At 32.5% G+C, this 21,641-nt stretch overlaps 1 protein-coding gene across 1 annotated transcript; it reads right to left on the bottom strand.

Moving 5' to 3' along the window:
- Nucleotides 1-776: 776 nt before the first annotated feature.
- LOC133334062 (serine/threonine-protein phosphatase PP2A) lies at nucleotides 777-21,474 on the bottom strand. The gene is made up of 4 exons (XM_061542361.1): nucleotides 21,263-21,474; nucleotides 3,160-3,723; nucleotides 2,906-3,096; nucleotides 777-955 (listed from the first exon to the last, which is right to left on the bottom strand). Exons 1-4 carry the CDS (start codon nucleotides 21,362-21,364, stop codon nucleotides 883-885), a joined length of 930 nt encoding a protein of 309 aa, XP_061398345.1. The 5' UTR covers nucleotides 21,365-21,474; the 3' UTR covers nucleotides 777-882.
- Nucleotides 21,475-21,641: the final 167 nt, after the last annotated feature.

Below are 21,641 nucleotides of genomic sequence, written 5' to 3'. Positions count from 1 at the left end.
TTTTATTCTTCTTTCAGCCTTTGTTGGATACTCGTCGTAAGGGATCGTGTAGGGGAAGAGGTTGGTGGTGTTTGGGAGGGAATTGTGGTTGGTATACATTGTGTATGATTGTATCTCATCAAACGACGACATGCCTAACATTCCTCTTTGGAGTTATGTGAAAAACTGATTGGCTTTCTGGCAAAAGTTTTCATTAAGGAAGTTAAGGCATATTGTTGTTGTTATATATTATCTGGTGAGTGTGTGTGTATGTGTATTTTCGTAAATGGTATTTGTTTTTATTTAGAAAAATCAAAAATAACTGCTTGGCTTAAAGTTTAACGATTTGTTTGTTTTCTTGTGTAGTTTTTTTAAAATTACTCGCATTTTTTTGTATAATTTAATTTTTGTTTTTTTTTCTATATTTTTTTATTAAGTTTTCTGTTTTTTTCATTTATTTTGTTTGTTTGTTGGTTGTTACTTTCTAAATTACAGCTTTGTTGTAACTAATTGTATATAAATTATATTGGTTTTTAATTTTGTTTGCTGTTGTTGTTGTTTTCCTTTTCATCATTCACTGTTCTTTTGCATTCTTCATCTTCTTCTTCGCAACTTCTTCGACGGGCTTCCTCCTCTTATTACCGTTTTCCTTCTTCCATTCTTCGTCCATCAGTGTTCGCGTTTTTTCCTCTGCAATTGGTTGTTCGTCGTATTCTTGATGATAATGCTTTACTAGTTGTTGTTTTTGTTGCATTTCTGCATTTGTTGTTGTTGTATTATTATTTTTATTTTTCTTCTTTATTATCATTAGTATTTTATATAGTAATAAATGTAAATGTTCTTGTTGTTGTAATGTTTGGGTTTTCTTGTTTGTTTTTTACTTGTTGTTGTAGGTAATTTCTCTTAAAGGAAATAATCTGGTGTTCTTCGTGTAACATGGGGTTCTCCACGTCTTGGTGCTGGGTCGAACTGTAGGCTGTAGAAATGGAAAAATGATAAATAATTAATTTTTTTATTTATTTCATATTGCCCAGTCTTTCGACCTTAAGGTTGTAAGCTACATTTCACAATAAAATATAAATTATATCATATAAAGCGGCTTAAATGCAAAAGGGAGGGAATTGAACTACTAAAGAATATTATACCGATTAAATTACCAAAAAAAGTTTTTGATTATTATTATAGGTTATGATTAAAAAATTTGATTAATTGGATTATGACTACTCCTTATTCGCAAAAAAATATTTCATTTTTATATGAAAATGTCGTCAACGATAGGTTGAATAGAAAGAGGTGTTCAATAGAAAAATATATTCTAATATCATTTTTCATACCCTTCACCACACTATAGTACATGTTTGTAAAAGGCATAAGGAAACGAGATAGACCCATGGTTCCTTTGGCATAGAATCACTTTCTGTGTCGATTCATGCATGTCCGTCTGTTGATGTTAAATTGTAAACAAAGTACAGGTCCCAGGACGGGTCAAGAACGAACACTATTCAAATTGGGAAAAATCGGTTCAGACTTAGATATAGCTTCCATATTTATTTTGGTCCGATTTAAAGTAAATGGTGCACTTTTCAAAATCAAAAATTCTTAGAAAGACTTGCATTCTTCTTTTTTTTCCTCTTTACTTTCGGAAGAGAGTAAAGTCTTCATGTAGGGTTTTCTAATTTAAGATCTTGATTTTTCTTTTCTTTATCTTTAAGTCTACTATTAAAATAGCTTTTAGATGCAATTAGAAAACCTCTCCACCTTACATTAATGACCTTCCAGTCTTTGCTAAGAATGCCTTTTAAAAAGTATATTAAAATAAATTGCCAATCTGCTATTACCGAATGTTCAAGGTTTTTATTAGAAGTCATCCATGTCTTCTACTAATAAAGCCTTTCAGGTTTTTCCTTTTTTCTTCCTTCCTTCAATTCTTATTCAATTAGATGGGCTTTGTGTATATGATGATGATCTTCCATTCTTTTATTGAAAGACCTTCATGGCTTGGTCTCCCCCAAGAGACCTACTTAAATCCTATACGAATTTCATCTATTGTCTATGAGAACATTTATAATATTATCTGATTGTTATTTATTAATTCTGCAATTATTTATTAGCTGACCAACAATTTTTCTATATGAAGACCATCCCATTTTATTTAAGGCATGCAGTACAAAGATATATAAGAAATCTCAAAGCCAAAGTGGTATATAGGGAGAATTTTAACTATACAATCTTTCGTTAGAAGTCTTCCCAGTCTTCTAATTGATGATCTTCGACTATTTTATTGGAAGACTTCAAGTTTATAATGCCTATAGGTCTGTAAGGAAACACGGTCATACTCTCATACTCTTTTATAAAGTTCTTACTATATTTTATCGCCTACTATTCTTCTATAAATTTAAACATAGGGTTTATCAAATCCATTTTTATTTTTTTGCAATTTTCCGATATAAACACCAAAAGTATGCAAACCTTGCTTATCAAGGTGAAATATAAAAATGACAATATATATAGGACGAACGTAGTAGTAGTGGTGGTAGTTTATTGTCTGGACTTTTGAGATAAAAAAGTCAATCTAACATAGACTTCTAAACACACACGTAAATTATTCAGTCAAATACTTCAAATATAAACACAACGCGATAAATAGTAAATAATTCTCAAGATTAGATAATAGAGTGCAGTAAAAAAATACACGAAGAGCGAGAGAAGCGGAGACAAGGTGAAAGGCAATAACAAACAAATCAAGTGCATTTAAATAAAATAAAAAAATAAATAATAAACTGGTGCAAAGCAAAAATAATAGTATGGTAGAGATAATAAAAATATCAATATAAAACATTTGCTAAATAGATAAACAAATAATTTATACAAACACACACACACACCCATCGTGTGGGTATGTGTATGAGTGGTGGTTAATACTTACAATGAAAATTTAAGTGAATCGTCTAATTCCATAAGGGCCGCTTGATTGCCACAACGATAACAATAATTTGGCGCTGAGAAAATTGTGACAACGTTGCGGTCGTGACACCAATTATAACCTTCCATGACCAATTGATGGGCACGTGATACCAATGTTAGACCATTTGTGCTGTTAAATGTTTCCGAAATGTCCTGCAAAAAACATCAGAAGTTTACTAACTGCAATTTATTAAAAATATTGTATTGTTTACTAACTTGACCAAAGGTGTAACCAGCACCACGTGGTGAAATACCCCAGCCACCTCTATCATCGGGATCAGACCATAACAAATCGCACATGGGTCCCTCATGCGGCACCTCTTGCAGGCGATCCAGCGCGCGGATGTGATCCAAACTATCAATCGATGGACTGAGACCACCATGTAAACAAAAGATTTGACCATCGACCAATGCGGTCAGTGGCAAATAATCAAACAGATCGGTAAAATATTTCCAAACATTGGCATTGCCATATTTGCGCAGACATTCATCGTAAAAGCCATAAACTTGAGTGATTTGTCGGGATTCGTGATTGCCACGCAAAATTGTAATTCTTTCGCGATAGCGTACCTTGAGTGCGACCAATAGTGTAACAGTTTCGACCGAATAATAGCCACGATCGACATAATCACCCATAAATAAATAATTTGTATCAGGCGATTTGCCACCTATCCGGAAGAGTTCCATAAGATCGTGAAATTGACCGTGTACATCGCCGCATACTGTTACAGGACATTTGACTTCTTGGACATTTGATTCCTTGGATAGAATTTCCTTGGCCTGCAAAAAATTAAGAATAATAATTAAATAAGGATTTTTTTGGTGATAAAAAAATGAAAAACAAAAATCATAAATTTGATTTAATTTTTTTGGGGAGAGATAGTAAAAGGATCTTAATCACAGATGTTGTATATAGTTTTGAATATAAGTGCAAATGCAGTTAGTAGAAAACTTTTTGTAAAAACGCTAAGGTATTCCACCTTTGTTTGACCTATATTAAAAAGGTATAGGAGAATAAAGTATGTGGTTTGATTTCCTACTAAGAAGAAAAAATCGGATAAAGGTTATTTTTCATTTTTCGAAGTATAGTTTATCGGGAAAAATATCATAACTTTGTTTACCCTACTAAAGTGGACTTTAGTACTATGGAAAATTCTAACTGTATCCCGTTTGTTCTCAGAAAAAAATACAAAAGGAAATATCAGTTATGTGGGAATATGGCAGCTGGCAGAAATGATGATAAACAATGCCATTATGGTGTCACTTTTTATCAACACATTTGTTTTTTTATTCTGGAAAAATGTGAATATAAAAGGAAATAATGATAATATAATGAGAATCAAAAAAAATTTATAGTGGAAAAAATTTAAAAGTTCCTGTTGATTATTTGTTGTATTAAAATGATCTCGAGAAACATAACAAAAATATGTGTAAAATTTCTGAATGGGTATGAAACCTGTTTCAAAATACCCAGCAGTAGTGTGGACATGTTGAAATCTTAAAAAAATTTATAGATATTTTTAAATGAGTGGATAAAAATTTAAAAGTTCCTGTTGATTATTTGTTGTATTAAAATGATCTCGAGGCAAACATAACAAAAATAGAATGAAAACATAGAGTTTAAAAGTCAACAAAAATCATATAATTGGAAAGAACTTCCGGAGACGATAGAATATTATGGAGAATATTTTATTAACACTTATAAAGAGATGGTAGAATCTGCCAATAAAATTGTTTATGCAACTGCGAACAAATTGATATTATGCGGAAATATAATACGGATCAGTGCGGCCAGTCAAGTACTAGTTGTAAGTTCTCAAGGACGTCCTTTCTAAACCCACACCTCAATAATAAATTCTGAGATTTGTAGTTAAGACACAATGGGGACTTAAATAAATTACAACCAAATGATGTAGAATGTATGCAGGAGACGAAGATTTATCAGAAGGGATGATCCATTTACCTAGTAGTATTGAAAAGGACAACTTCCGGATTTGGCAACCCACATTTTTACGGTCTGGGCGAAGTCCAATTCAGATTTATCGAAATGTGTACATTGTTTCTCAAAATAGGTTAGGAAAAAAAAAAATCAATATATTTTTGTTATCATAAAACAAACTTTTTATGGGTTTGAGTTTATTTTGCTGTTTATTTTAATTTTAATATTTCACAATAAATTTAAATTCAGTTTGATATACAAAAATTGTTGACAATAATAATAATTTATATGTAAGGTATATAACTTATTCATTGAAAATCCAAATAGGCAGCAAAACACGCCTCGAACTCAAAATAAAAAGTTTGTTTTATTATACAAATCATCAAAAAGGTCGAAGAAATAACATCGAATAATAACAATATCTTCGACAATACTGGATTTAACTAAATTTCTAATTTTTTTGTTTTCCCCCAAGAGGAAAAAAAACGTTCTCGTTCTCTCGTTGTCTTTTGGAAAATAGTTGTTTTTTTTTTCCTTCTTCAATTCTATGTGCCCTCGGCAACAAAATCAATTGTGCTCTTCTTTCCAATACAATATTCAATTGATGCCAATATATTTTGTAACAACGGCCAATTGTCAGCCACCCAGTCAGCCAACAGAGTGACGAAGCAAACCAAATCACTGAGTTTTCAATATATGATGAGACATCTTGATGTTATTTTTAACAATGTCACACAACAACCAATTAACTCAATGACCTAAAACCATTTAAATGTAAATAAATGTACCTTCGTGACCCTTTTTCTTTTCGCTGTGTGTTGCTGTGCTCGTTATATTTTTATCAGTTCGAAAAAAATACCATTTGCGGCATAAATTATTGGCAAGGCCTTAATAAAGGCCTCTCGGACTAAAACTAAAGCAACTGAAAATGCAAACTGAATAAATGACCTGTAACTTGTTTGAAAATAAAAGTTGTAATGAAAGTTTTTGCAGAAATAAATAGGAAATAAAAAATATTCTATGACCCAATTTTTGTCTGGTCAAAACTAAAGCATTTTTTTGATGCTTTCTTATAAATAAGCAAATTTTTGTAGTATTCGACAGCATAACCATTATTTGTCATTACAGCAGCACACCTACGAGACATTGAATCAAAAAAATGCTCAATTTGAACCTTGGATATACTATTCCTTGCACCCTGAAACTGTTTGTGAACTACTCCAAAGATTTTTCTATAGGGTAAAGATGTGATGATTGTGTGTGCCATTATAAAACCCTGATTTATGACTCCCCCAACCAATCTTTGACATGTTTTGGTGTATGTTTGGAGAAAAACAACAAAATTATTGACCCCTACAATTACCCTTGCAATAATGTGGCATGAGCCTTTCACAGTAATTTTTTTCATTTCGAAGTCTTTTAATTTTTAACTTGAATTCATCTGAAAGCATACTATTTCTCTACTGAGTCGGATTCCAATTGATATGAGATTTTTCGAAAGCCAATCTGGCTTTCCGATTCCTTTCAGAAATAAAAGAATTTTCTTCATAGATTCCGGGCATCTAGGCCTGCAACCATAGCTCGTCCACGCTCTGTTCGAGAGGCTATATCCAACGATAATCGTCTCAATGCCTCTCTTAAATGAGTATTTTTTACTGTTATGACAATTTGTTGATCAGTACGAACTGATGCCCTTTTGCAGCCTTCCTCCTTGCTGAACTCTCACTACTGATATAGTTGCATAAAATCCAATTATAATACATGAATTCACTGATTTATTTATGAAATATTTCTCCGAAATCATTTTCTATGATAAACAATTTTCATACTCACGATTTATAAAAAGTACACACGATTTATAATTCAATATCTTGACCCACCTCATCAATCAATTATAGCCCCACAAGGCCCTAATTATTGTAGATGCCTCATTGATTTGTCTTTTCCTTTTATCCTCCTACCAGACTATTCCAACAATTTATAACCTCTTAAAGAAGAAAGACAAATCAACATGGGGGGGCCACCATCATTAGATAATGCCAACAAACGTTGGCACCCTCTCGTTCGCTACTTGCTCGTTCAACGCCACTTTCAATGTTTTGCAATGTTTGTTTCAAATAAAGAAATAAAACAAAAAACAGAAATGAAATTATTTTTAGAATAGTTTGCAAATAAAAATAAATCTTCTTTACTACATGGCGGACAGCGGCGACCGGCACACCGATGACTGACTGCCTGAGTCGGCTGAAACCAAAAAAAGCCAAAAGGGACAACAAAATCACTCATGCTGTTCTCGAATAGTGTGTATAAATACGCAAATTTGGCGCTGCTAACCTCATCATCATCACCGTCGTCATCATCAGTGTTGGCAAATGGCTCAATGAAAAACTGTTGCTGAACGTGTGTATGTATATCTGTAGGTACACATTAACGTTAAGAGAAAGCGGCAATGCACCACCGCCACCAACCAATATAGACATCATAGAGAAACAAAAAATTCAAAAACTATACTATATTGACCGGCCCAGCATTGCAAACTAAAAAACACAACCCATCATGGTCGATGATGATATTCGCATTGTCATTTATTGCTGCTTAGTTGGAGGTAGTAGAAAAAATAAATAAATAAAAAATTACACTCGCACACTCAATAATAATACGACCATATCGATTGCGGTGGGTGGAGAGGAGGAGTGGAGGAGAAGGTGCTGGCGGTCTTCTTAGTAGAAACATTGAAATTAAATAATGGTGGCAAGCTCTTTACAATTTCTAATCAAACAATTTCCACGAGGTAAAAAGATGATGGTGGTGTAAACAACAAATACAGGCAGGCAGTTGACTGGCTATCAAGTCGATGACGACGAAGACGCCGCCAATGGCAATAATGAAAATGGCCGAGGCGACATTGTCGCAACAACGAAAAAGAAAGGCTTCCGCAAAAATTTGCCAAAAAAAAAATTATATGTGTCTATCGTTTATCTTCCTGTCCTGTCATTTGGTCATCGTTATAAAAAGGAAATAATTTAGGAAGAGCAATGTTGAACACGGCAGAGAGGAAATATCGCAACCAATTAAAAAAAGAAATGTGAAATGATAGCAAAAAAGAAATTACGCAGTTTCGATATACCAAAATTATGCAAATATATAAATATTTATATTCGAATTTATTCAAATAACCTAGAGACACATTTTTCTCCTGCTTTTTTTTAGTTTTGAAAATTCTAAATTTAGCAATCTTATAGCAAAAAAATTATTTTTTCATAGGAGGACTTTGCTTTCCCCTAGACGTCATTATCTTTATGATAGACACCGCATTGACAGTAATTGTACTTTGCACCAAAAATCCAATCCTTGGGATTACTGCAATCCGAGATTTCCGTGAACTGTTTTTTTTATATTGAATAGTTGAAGTTGTTAGTGTATATTATTTGTTACTTATTTTTTATTTATTTTTATTTTTGCTCTGCCTGTTATTGTCATAGGGAAATACATAACAACAACAGCAACTATTGGTGGCTTCCACATGACTATGAACTACTGTTGTCGTGGTGACAAGCAGGCAGCCAGTCATTCAGCAGAGTACAAAGTGTCAAGAGGTTATTATTTACTACACTGCTGACTGCTAAAGAGGAAATGTTGCTTCAATAGTAACAACAGCTGGTACTGGCGCATCGTTTCCCTCAAATAACTCATAGCTAATTTATGGAATATTACAGCAAAAAACAGAAACACCAAAATCTATCCATTGCATGTTCATAACCTATAAATTATGTAAAAATATTATTTATTTATATGTACATATATAAACATCAACAAAATGTGAAAAGTTCATCAACAGAAATTATAATGGCTTTTTAACCAAAAAAAAGAAAAAATATGAAACTATTTTTTATGAGCCACCACCATGAGATGCGGATGTGGCACAGTTGACTTGAATTTTATTTATGACAGAAACCGAGGTGGTTTATTATAGGTGGCAGCGGTTTAATCAGGTTCTTGGATGTGGCCTACCATTAACATGATGTCTAAAGGTCAGTATTATTTTAGCTTAAGTGAACTTTATATAAATTTTTATAGAAAGGGGATTCTCTATAGACAAGCTTTAAGGGAATCTCTATGCAGATGGGAGTCTCTATAGACGAGCTGAATGGATTATCAATAGACAAACTGAGGAGAGGTCCCAATTTAAACCTCTTTGTACGTCGTTGATTTTTATGAATATTTTTAACCATCAACTGATCGGTTAAGTTTCGGTTAAGATTTCGACATAGCTTCCATATGTATTTCGAACGGGTTTCTGATTGAAATTAAATTTTTAACAGTGCGGCGTACCGAATAAGAGTGTATCAAATTTGCTATAAATCGTTTTTCCATAAATTTGTTCCATGGCACGCAGACGACTCTAAATCAACCCGAATGAAATTAAATCATATCATAGGTTGCAGAAAGACATGAGTATGTACAATACACCCAAAGTTGTGAAGCGTATCATATATTCGGTTCAGTCCGACTTTACTATGTACTTTCCTTACTGGTTTTTTTAATATTATTTATCCCATGTTAGTAATTAATGGATAATAAAAACTCGTTAACCAACTCTTCAAATCAATCTGTAGGGTATAGCTCGCTCTTCAAGTCACGTGATAGATAACAAATTTTGTTTAATATTCCAATTTCCCCACCCAATGACGAAATGTAAATTGTGTCTCTTTTTAATGATGATACACAAGATGTTGTTGTATTTGTTTTTTAATATTTCGTTTTTTTTTTCACAAAGTTTTTATTGTATAAATCACGAATGTTTTGTTTTTGTTTTTTATGCAGGCAACACAAATACCACAAACTATAGTTTTTTATCTTGTTGGTGGGGGGAGGGTACCGCAGCTAACAATAGGTTAGCTGCTAGTGCTGCTGCTGCTCGGCTGTCAACATTTTCGAGGGGAGGAGGTTATTGAACTTCCAAATAGTGTCATTCATCTAGCAGCAGACAAGACAAGAAAGAACAGGGCGGACGTGTTTACAACAAAGGGGGAGGGAGGATGGTTGTATTGTAATATTGTCATGGATATAATTCTGTTATTTTTTAATATTTTAGAATAAAAATAAAAGAAGACAACTTTTTTAATTAAAATTAATAATAAAAATTATTTTAAAAAAACATTGCTCATTAAAAAAGGGATGAATAATATAGAGAGACAGACAAAAAAATAACAAACAATTTATTTTTATTCTAGTATGCTGGCTGTTTGTTGTTGAGTACAAGTGTACCCAAAGGAAAATAAATATGACCGGGAGAGTCAAACGGACCGTGTGTAAATTGGCCAGTGTTGCCAGGTTGTAAATTTTAATTCATAGACACTTTTCTAAATATACATATATTCATTTAATGGAAATATGTTTTATTATTGGGAACAACCTGTTGAAAAGATATATTTTTAAATGTTGGATCTATTCTTCATATATTATTAATGTTTCCTTTAAAATTGAACCCTAGCCATCAGTGCTGGTGTGTATTTTTGACGCAAATTGTGAACGAACGAATGAATGCTTAACAACAAAATTTATAAAGTAAAATGCAAACATTTTACATAAATACATGATTGTTGAAGATTTTTTTTGTAATAAATAATGGATGATTTTTTTCATTCAAATTTTCTCTACATTCTCAAAATTGTTTGGTATTTTTTTATGTCACTATTTGGAAGAAAAAGGAAACTGGGAATTTGCATAAATTTCATTTACACAAAATGCCCGGTAGATAAATCCAATGTATTCAAAATAAATTGAAAATCCTCCTCTCACACACTGCCCATAAAAACAAAAGTAATGACTAATAGAGAAGGTGTTATTATGGCATTTGTTTGTTGTTGTTGTATAGCCCACTATGTACTGAGTTAAAAAAGATTACTCAATACCCAAGAATTTTATCATTCAATTAACAAATGAATTGGCAACAACGGTCGTTGTCAGTCACTCAGCACAGAAAAAAGTAATTAAAATAAATTTAAATCGTGTTATTTTTTATTTGGTATATATTATTTTTTGGATGCCGCTAACAAAATCGCTGATGATAGTGGGGGACCCCCACCGGTGTCGGGTAAAATTTTACAATTCAAAAATATACATCTTCAACAAGATTTAGTTTATTATACTAAAAATATTCCCTGACCTTAGTTCAAATGAACTTTTTGTAGTAAATTTAAAATAACAACAAATATTTAACCTTGTTATAATATCAAAATTACGTGAAATTGTGTAATAAAATAAAATATATTTCATAAATATAAAATTTTTTCGCAGCAAAATAAAACAAAAATTCGTAAAAGATAAAAAAACTAGGGTACTTGGTGCTGGTTCTCTTTATTCAAACTAAACATTTGAGTAAACATGGACTCCGAAAAACAAACAAAAGAACCAACAACAAATAACAACGAGACGACCTTGCGATACTAATCGAGAGAGAGCGAATGTTTGGTTGAGGACGTAGTAAGAAATAGAATGAGAAAAAACAAATAGAATATGCGGGCAAAATAATAATGATGACGATGATGACCAACCACATTGATAAACAAAAAATAAAAGTAACAATCAATGAAACGACCATTACAGATTAAAAATTAAATATCAAGATAAGTTATATAAAAAAATGACAAAAATGTTTAATAAAAATAAAACAACTTATTCTAGGGTGGCTCCCCAAAAAAAGTCACATGAATGAGATAATAAAACGAAAAATTAAATAGCTGACCGACCACACCATAGATTCTCTGAGAGCAATAACAGAGGAAGTAAAAAACAAAATGCCATTATGAAATCTTTAAAGTTGTTGGTAACATGAAAAACACCAACAACAACACCACCATAGAGTTTGCCAATATGGATGATGACATGAGTAGTAAAGTGAGCAAAGCCCAACAATAACAAAACAAAAAATAAAATATATAATATTTTGTATTGAAACGTCGTGACTCATCTAATTAAGACCGGTGCATAAAAGGGGTTGGTGGTTAGTGGTTTTGGAAAACGCACGCAAGTATAATACTAATTGCAACAGACTTTCTTGAAAAATATAATATACATACAACAATATATTTCATATATATAGTGGGACATATTCGACCAACAAATTTTTCAGGAAAATAATTTTACTCTCCGTACTCTTAAATGCCAAAAAATTATAAAAATATTTATTCGGGGCTATGACTATTATTTGTATTAGAGCTTGCAAATTTTTGGGATCAATAATACACATACAAATTGGGATGTTCTATAATAGAATACATGACAACCGACAGAAGGCTTCAGGTCAAGGTCTATCAAAAGTTCGGTTTCATAGTTATATGTAAAGGTAGAAACCCCTTTCGAAATACATTTCTTTGCGCTTTTTACATAGACAAACTACTGTGAAAGTGAAGATAATCTTATAAAGACCCCATCGCTGTATATATTACATTTAAAAGGTATTATACCTAATTTATATTTATTATATATAAAGCTTTCTATAGATAAGAAAAAATATTTCCTAAGGTCAAGGATTTTACGAAGTTTTTTGACTGGATCAAATAACCCATTTATCTTCAAAATTTCATAACGCTTTGTCATTTTGCAATATATATTGTAAAAAATACAAGAAAAACAAAATAAAGATTATAGATTATTTATAAAAATCACACACACACAAATTTCACTCAAAAAGAAATCTACAACTATGACGGCTATTATTTTCGCAAATGGATAATTTCGCGGGGAGGAGGAGGACCGGTGAGGTGTGCGTGCTTAACAAAATTGATAAGGTTCGGGCGTTTGATTAAAAGTATACAGAAAGAATATACACAATTTTCATTGTTATCAGCTGGAAAATATCTTCGCGTTAATATTTATTTAAGGGGAATTTTATACCCCCTCTAGCCGCCGGCAACACCCCAACAACTGGATGAGTCATAAGGTTTTTGTATTATTTTTTGCAGACATACCAACACCACCCAAATACCCACCACCCACTTCACCTCACAGATATTTACGCTGGAAAGCGTAAGAACAGAAGAAGAAGAAATATGAATGAATGAAATTAAGTATGGAAGATGGGGAAAAAAGGTAAAAATATTCCATAATATACTTTTTTCAATTTCATTAATAACAAATAAGTTAAAAAATACGTCATATTGAATAAAAGAAAACATGAAGCAAGAGAGCAAGTAAGCAAAGCCGGCATTTCAAGCATCCAGACGAATTTGTGTAGGTTGGCCCGTTTCCTCTGTACACAATAAACACCACCTCATACACACCGTCATTCTTGCCCCCGCCCGCCGTCGTCATCACCATGTACAGGTGGTGCTGTTGTTCAGCAACAAAATATGGTAAGACCAATACGTCGTAACTTACCAAATCTATATTGACAGAATGATTACAAGAATAATCAAGATACATAACAACAAATATGAATGTGCGTTATTTTGTTGTTTGTTTTGTTGTTGTTGAGTATGTTTTCTTTGAATTTTTAACGACGTAATGGTTTTCAAGGCCATCGTCACCACACCACACCACATCATATTACTTGGAAGTCCTTGAAATGAATGTGAGTAGAATTAAGAAATGGAAAGAAAAAGAGAGCCATATCCTAAAAAGTGTGTGTGTATTCTTCTTATACTGAATGGATTAGTTGCTTGAGCCTACAAATAATTCTCTTTCTAATGGGTGGGTTTTGGGTTTAGTTGTTTGTTTGTTTGCATTTTCTTCTGGTTCCTTTCTTTTCTCTACACTTTAAAACGTTGAAGGTAAATCATTGACATTTGTCGTAATTAGAAGAATGTAAGTAAGAAAAGAAAAGAAAATTTCCTTGAGTATTTACAATGAAATGTATTCAATGCGTAATTTAAGTAATTAATGAATTTATATACAATATAAAAATATATTCTAATTAATAAATAATTAATTTGATGTGTCAACAAGTATACATTAATAAATGCACCGAAAAAAATTGAACACAACTTGTATAGGTCTCAGTCGAATGGTTTATGAACTCTGTCCCAAATAATCTGAAAATGTTTAATATAATCGAAAACATAAAAAATAGGTTAAATAAACAGGATTGCCATAAAATCTGGTCTGGACAGGAAGCGTGGGAAGTAGGTCCTGTTTTAATATAATAACTAGGAAGGTTCTATAATAGAATACATGACAACAAACAGAAGGATTCTTGAGAGGTCGAGGTTTATCAAAAACTCGGTTTCATTGCTATAACATCGATACGTTTCTATAGACCTCATGTATAAGCAGAAACTATTTAAAAGTGTCTCCAAAATATCGTCTAAAGACAGACCAATTTTTGGTTTAAGGGGACCCCCGCCCTTTCTCGGGGTCAAAAATTTTGTTGACATAATTCGAATCTACACTAATTAAAGAATGTCCCTACAAAATTTCAGATGAAAATCTCAAGAACTCTTGAAGATATAGCCGATTTATTGTGTCAGCATCAAGTGACGGCTGAAGGACTTCTCAAACTTTAAACGCGTTTTTCTCTAAACATTTTTTTGCGAATGGCGGGCACGATAACTCAAAAACTAATAACCCAATCGACCTCAAATTTTTACACGTTTCTCTGTGAGTGTGTAGCTATCGTATGAACTAGGATAAAGCCAATCGGTGAAGATCTTCCTTATTTTTGACTTGGGTTTTTGTAAAAAATCGGCGATTTTCCAAAAATATTTTTTCAAAGGTCCACCATTTTGTTAATTTTAGAGCGAAGTCAATAATCCTAGTTCATACGAGAGCCAGACATGTACTCTTTCTAACACCGTTGGAATTTTCGGATTCCGATGTTCCAGTGAGGAGTTATCATGCCCGCCATCAAAAATAAGGACTTTTCTTTAATTACAAAAAACAACAGCAAAACAATTGGAATTTTCGGATTCCGATGTTCCAGTGAGGAGTTATCATGTCCGCCATCAAAAATAAGGATTTTTCTTTAATTACAAAAAAACAACAACAAAACAATAACAAAAATTTTTTGTAAATTATTTTTCTTCTCTTTTAAATCTTCAATTATATATGTGCAAAGTTACAAACCTTAACAAGCATTGGTATTGATTTACCAGCCCATTGAAAATCTTGAAAAATTAAAATCGAGAATGGGGGGGTTCCCTTAAAGGGAATATTAAAGGTAGAAGTTCTTTTCTTGAATTGGTCACCGATGTAAATAATACCTTCAAAAGGTGTTTAACCTAATGTATACATTAAAATGGGAAAGTGGAAAATTAGGGCATATACATATTCTGCTAGAGGGAACTAGATCATCGACTTAAACGATCAGATTAGACTGTAGGACCTAGTCAAAATATAATGAATATTCAATATCACTTATTCCGTTTGCTATTTCAGTTGCTTTAGTTTTGGACACCAGTGTTTATATTTTGACTTATCACTATAAGTAGTTAAAATTAATTTTAACAAAATGTAAAATAATTTATTATAGGAATCAAAAAAAAAATAAAATTCAGTGTTCGTTTGTATACTACCAACAATTTGTTATACAATTTTCAAAATTTCATCATACTAAATGCAAAAATAAATAAAAAATAAACAAATTGAAATCGACATTTATTATAGAGCTTTATCTGCCGACTGCATAAACAACTGCATAAACTATATAGATAAAGAAATAAACAATGATCATTTGCAAACGAGCTATGGGGAGAGAGAGAATTGACAGAAAACAACAAAGGCATATACAAATAAATTCTCTCGCCGGGTTCCCAAAATGTTCATGCGTTAATTATATTGTATTTGAATATTGGACCAGAGGTTAGACATATAACGACAAACTTGAAGAAAAAACACCACGTAGATAATTTATAATACTAATATTAATAATACACATTATAATGGATGGATACCGCACAAAACAGTTAATGGTGATGATAGCTGTTGCTCGCCAACACCATCGGCAAAACCTGGTACACGACGCACGTACATATGTACATCATTAGTATGTATAAAACACACACAGTACATATTACTAACAAACCGCTAACCAATACAAATAATATTAAAAAAAATAAAACAAAAACAATAATTTTGCAAATAATTTAGGTTAGATGTCAAAATATAAATATACACAATGACGACACTGTTGAACTAACTGAATGACAGATGCGGCGGCTTAAAACTAATTTCTCTGATTGAAATAAGAGATAGAGAGAGAGTACAAAAAATATAATTTAGGGGAGAATTTAAAAAGGAGTAGGCATATCATTTGAAATTTCAATATAAATATATTTTTAATTTTAATGAAAATTAAAGCACAATACAGTAATTTACAAGTAATACAGTAATTTACATTTTACCGGATTATGTTAAGCCAGTGGGTTTTCATTAACAATTACCTTACATATTTCTAAAATAAAACCTCAAAAAGAAGGTTAACCCTGCAAAGCGGTTTAATGTACATGTTGTTTAAGAATGGAAATATAGCTTTTTTCGGGCTCTACTTATATACAAATATGATACGCTCCACCATAGTATGGAGCGTATATTAATTATGTCATTCCGTTTGTAACTCATTGAAATAAAGTATATATATACCCTAGTCCGCCGTTCGTCCGTCTGTTGTAATCACGCTACCTTCCGAAGGAATTTAGATAGGGAAATTTTCGTAGGGTTGTATTTTGTCTGCAGGCAGTTCCCATATAAGGGTACCCCCAAATTTTCGGTATTTTGGCCAGTTTTTCACCGAATTCATTGAAATTTGTTGCATTGGGTTCTTATTGGGTACCAAATTTCTCCACAAAAAAATTATAAATATAGGTCCATTTTTCCAGAAGTTCTATATAACTATTATGGGGGATATTTTTCGAATTTCGGTATTTTGGTATTTTTGATCGGCGTTTTTAACCGAATTCGATGTAATTTGGTTATCCAAAGGCCGGCCGAACATAACGCATTTTTCACTTGTTAAACGATAATTATGTATGAGACACCAATGAAGTCTGGGAATAATTGTGTAATCGCACTATTTACCACAGAGACTGACACAGGGTCATGCAAGTCATTTCGAATATTGGCAAAAATCCGGGGACACCACCCGAATAGTAAATCAATTTTAAGTTCACCCAAGTAGTAGTTCAACCATGTTTTGTTTTTCTAAGAAGGTACCACTGCGCGATTGTATGTGTCTAAGCAACTGATTTGAAAAACTGCTCAATTTTGATGTCTACTTTCTTTGGCCTTGATTCCCAATTGACGTCCATCCATCCAATGACCAAAGGTCGTGCATTTAACCTTGAATTAATACATATTTCAGACGAACAATTGCTCAATTTTTAAGTACAAATATTTAATTTTGGTGATAAAATGAACGCACAATGATAGAAAATGTAATAACCCCTTATAGAATTTAAATAAAATATAAAATAAAATGTTCAACATTTAATTCACAAACACATGTACAAAAAACATATTATTTGTTTTGTTTACATTAGATAAAAATAACAACAACACGACCAAATAAACAAATTTACAAGAAAACATGAACATTAATCTATAACATTTTGTAGGGAGAGAGGGAGGGAGCGAGCTATGAAAATCAAAGTGTTCAATTGAAAATCTAACACCTAGGAAGCCCAATGAAAAGACTATTGTTTAACATAAAAACTACACCATTAAACCACCACCCAACCAAAAAAGAACTACAACAGAACGCAAACATTATTTTCCGAAGGGGAAGACAGACAGACAGGCTATTGAGTATGTGGGGTATATTAGTAGCAGGCCTACTACTACTCACTATAAAAATAAAACAAACTCATCATCATATTGACTGGGAATATCGCCTGTCCCCCTGCCTGACTCACTGCCGGCCTAGTTGGATTCCCTCTCTGCCGACCGTTCTATACTAACCCGGGCGGCTTGCTTGCCGCTGACTCATAGTCTGTTTTTAAACAAATTGTGTGTAGTAAAACAACCCTAAATTGAAAATACTACGTATGTATATAGAAGCAGCAACAAAATAAATTAGAACGCAAAAGAAACAGCAACAAAAAATATAAATGGATATTCTTAAATTAAACTATTAAGAAGCCAAGGCAGCAAGCACAAGGCGAACATAAGACGAGAACATCAATATTTGCAATTTACAAATACAAAATAATGTTGTAAAGTTGTGTAGAAAACACAATTTTTCTTTATCCCCAGCCTGACATGGAGGGAAAATAAGAGGAGTAATGAAAATTAATTGGCAATGTAATTAAGTTATTTTATTGCAGGTGCAAAGTGTATTTACAATGAATATTTGTTCTTAAGCTTCCAAAGGAACATTCCCATCGCTAAGGAAATACATTTGAAATGTGATACCACGTTTATACCCACAAGTCTTGCATTTAGAAATAGACCTATAATGTTTCTTAATCTTTTGATAATAAAATTAAATATGACGATCATTTATAAAAGAGTATTCTACTCAAGTGAAAACGAAATATTAAATGTCTACAGATGCGAATGTTGAGATAAAAAACTGCAACAAAGTCAAACGCCGCAAAAAATGTCGGAAATAGCATAAAATTTTAGTATAAGTTTAGATTTGTTCGAATTGGTCACCTTTGGCACGAATTATGGCCTTCAAACGGTCACTGAAACCGTCACACGCTGCCCGAATGTTGCTCAGCAGTATTTTGGCTCATTGCGCATTCGGCAGTTCACCACTTTCGGCCAAGCGAAGCAACTCTTTAGCTTTTTTGGGTCTATAGTCATGCAATTATTCTCTAAAATCCTTATGGACAGAATCATACAGCTACAATGTGGCCCGGTAATGCAAGAACTACACAATATAGGGAAACGTTTCTCATTTCATGCGAAAATATGTTTCATAATACGAATGTTTTGGTTGCAAATACAGCGAATTCGGTTCAAAAACGCGCTCAAGAACCCCGCGCTAAAGCCCCAAAATATCGTAAAAAAGTGGACCGATATTTATAATTTTTTTCGTAAAAAAAGTGGACCGATATTTATAATTCTTAGTGAAGACATTTGGTACCCAAATAGAAACCAATGTAACAAATTTAAGCGTTTTCGATTGAAAAACGCGCTCAAGAACCCCAAAATATCGAAAATTGGGCGGCACCCTTTAATGGGGGCTATGCCTAAACGCCCATCTTCGAACTTGACCTACCTGCAAACAAAAGACGACTCTATTCTAAATTTTAGGGATCTATCTCAATTCCTTCAGAAGATAGAGTGATTACAACAGATGGACGGACATGGCTAGATCGTCTTAGAATGTTACCCTGATCTAGTATGTATATACTTTATAGGGTCGGAAATTAATCTTTCGATGAGTTACAAAAGGAATGACAAAATTAATATAACAGCCATACTATAGTGGAGGGTATAAAAATGGGACGGTACGAATTCTACCGACATTTCAACAAACAAACGTGGTTATATCGATATGCAATTTTTAAGAATATATACTTTATAGGCTTATCGGGGAAAATAAATGGGGTTATAACATTTTATGAGTTTTTCTAAAATTTAGAACTTATTTGCTTTGGAACAAGTTTGGTTTAGGACCCTCTCCACTATTATTTTGATATATTTATCACATGTAGTCCTTGGGGCCTTGATTACAACGGTTTCCGCTTTTAATTGATACCCATTTTTAAAATTTTAAAAATTATGAGAAAATACAAGGTTCCCAATGGAACTTTGGAGGCACATATCCTATACCCATTTTCACAAGAAAAATCAGGACGCCATGACTGCATATGGTAAAAATTCAAAGCGAGAGTGCCCTAAACTTGACTTACATTCATCAACATTGATCTTTATAAATTATCATAAGTAATTTTAAGTTCTTTGGCACAGAATTTTATAAAAAATCTCTCTGCTACAAATTTCACTACAAAAAAGAATGCTATTGGAGAAGGACAACCCAAAATAATGACAGTTGGTAGAAAGTCTTTGTTGCACAAAGTATTTTTTCCAGCGCATCTTGTGTGACGAGAAATTTTTGTCATTTATTGGAAAAGCAAAATGACGACGATGATGAGGACTTTTATTGCAGCGAATGAACAGGTTTTGAAAAAAGAAACGGTCAATGATGCATATATACATATACACTTTTTTCTTAGAATTATTTGTTGGATACAAGAATTTTGTCATTAAAAAAACAGCAGTAACCAAACAAAAAAAATGAAAAGAGCCTGGACGTATGATGAAGAAAACCGGTCCCAAGGTACTTTTTGTGTTCTGCAACAACAAAACCAGACGAAAAAATACACACACACTACTTTAATGTCCAAACAAACTCAAAAAAACCTCACACAGTGACGACGGAGCAATTTCATCAAATTACAATATGAAATGAACAAAAATTTAGCAGCATCATCCGCATCGTCATTGTTTTTGCATAGATGTCTCATCAAGGATAAATTAACAGAATACCACAGAGGAGGGGATACACACAAAATAAATTTGTAACTCCCTTTTAGCTCCAAGAAACCAGATTCTGTAAATAATCTAATGTAAATATAATGCTCTTAACACAGAAAAGATGAAAATAATATCTGTCAAATCCTGTCTAGCCACAAGGAAAGAAAACAGGATTTTTTTTTCTTTTTTTCAGAAAATGGCTACGTTAAGAACATAACCTTAAATTATTCTCCTCTATATGGGTTTTGTGCAAGTGTAAATATGCCAACCAATAAGCAAATTTTATTTTATTACTCGGCTTTATTGCTTCCATTGAAAAAAATATAACAAATTTCCCCATCTCTATAGTATTTAGTACAAAATACATATTAACAAATTATCTGTCATATATTTCTATTAGTATTTTTATTAAAGGAAGTTATTTTTTATTTTGTTTTTCATTTTTTTATATTTCTCCAATAGAAATGAACGCATCATATAAAATTAACATACTTTCGTCCAATTCTCTCTGGCTCACTCTCGCCCATTTATTTGTTGTCTCTCACTGAGTATAAACAAATCCCTCTCTATCGGCACGCAACGTATTGTTGTCACTTTTTTGCAAACCAATGGACAAATAGATAATTTAACGAAACAAGGGAGAGGAATATGGGAAAATGGCCGTTTGTAATTAAAACAACAAGACCAACACAAACACAACACTTTGCACCACACACTCTCATGGGGAAAAAGAGATAACTATACATATTTTTGAATTTTGCAAAAAATTTGACGAAATCTAGATGTCTTTGGATGAGTATGTTTTTTCTTCTGCTGCTGCTGGCTACTCATTGCGAATGATTTTTTTATACACTTTTTTTGCATGTGATGATATTTTCGTGTCTTTTACACGGGGAGGGAGCAATTTATCATTTCTTTTTCGATCCTAACGCAATTTTTTTTTGTGCCTTTGCTTACCTTTTCACACAGAGTTCTGACTTGGGCTTCTGTCAATTGATTGCACTCGTTCAACTGTTCAATCCATTGATCCAGATCTTTTGTTGTTGCTTTATCCTCCATTGCAGTTGAAGTAGAGGAAAAAGTCTCGTCAATCTTTGTCGATTCAATTTTGACGGCTTTTTATTAACACAGAGGGGAGAAGAAAATTTTATATAATCCAAGATAATGGAGGAATTGGTTGTGGTTATTAGAGTTTGTAAAGTGTTTGTTGTTATGCTTTTGCGTGCGTTTTTTTTTCTATCTCGTTTGTCTTTTATATTCTATATACGGATGGGCGTTGTAAGAAATTTGCACAATTTTCACAAAAAAGAGAAAGACAAATGCAAATTTCAGCAAC

The sequence above is a fragment of the Musca vetustissima genome, unplaced genomic scaffold, assembly GCF_032173495.1.
Source record: "Musca vetustissima isolate MV318-11 ecotype Yass unplaced genomic scaffold, APGP_CSIRO_Mvet_v1 utg122064, whole genome shotgun sequence".
Taxonomy (NCBI): domain Eukaryota; kingdom Metazoa; phylum Arthropoda; class Insecta; order Diptera; family Muscidae; genus Musca; species Musca vetustissima.
Note: the sequence above shows the minus strand (reverse complement) of the source record. Positions and strands in the feature narration are given on the sequence as shown.

What these genes read in the sequence shown, in the direction of transcription:
- LOC133334062 (XM_061542361.1), bottom strand. Translation starts at nt 21,364, where the DNA reads ATGGAGGATAAAGCAACAACAAAAGATCTGGATCAATGGATTGAACAG. An exon ending in CTGGTTACACCTTTGGTCAA is followed by an intron (nt 3,097 to 3,159) that starts GTTAGTAAACAA and finishes TGTTTTTTGCAG; the next exon opens with GACATTTCGGAAACATTTAA. An exon ending in GATTCACTTAAATTTTCATT is followed by an intron (nt 956 to 2,905) that starts GTAAGTATTAAC and finishes CCATTTCTACAG; the next exon opens with CCTACAGTTCGACCCAGCAC.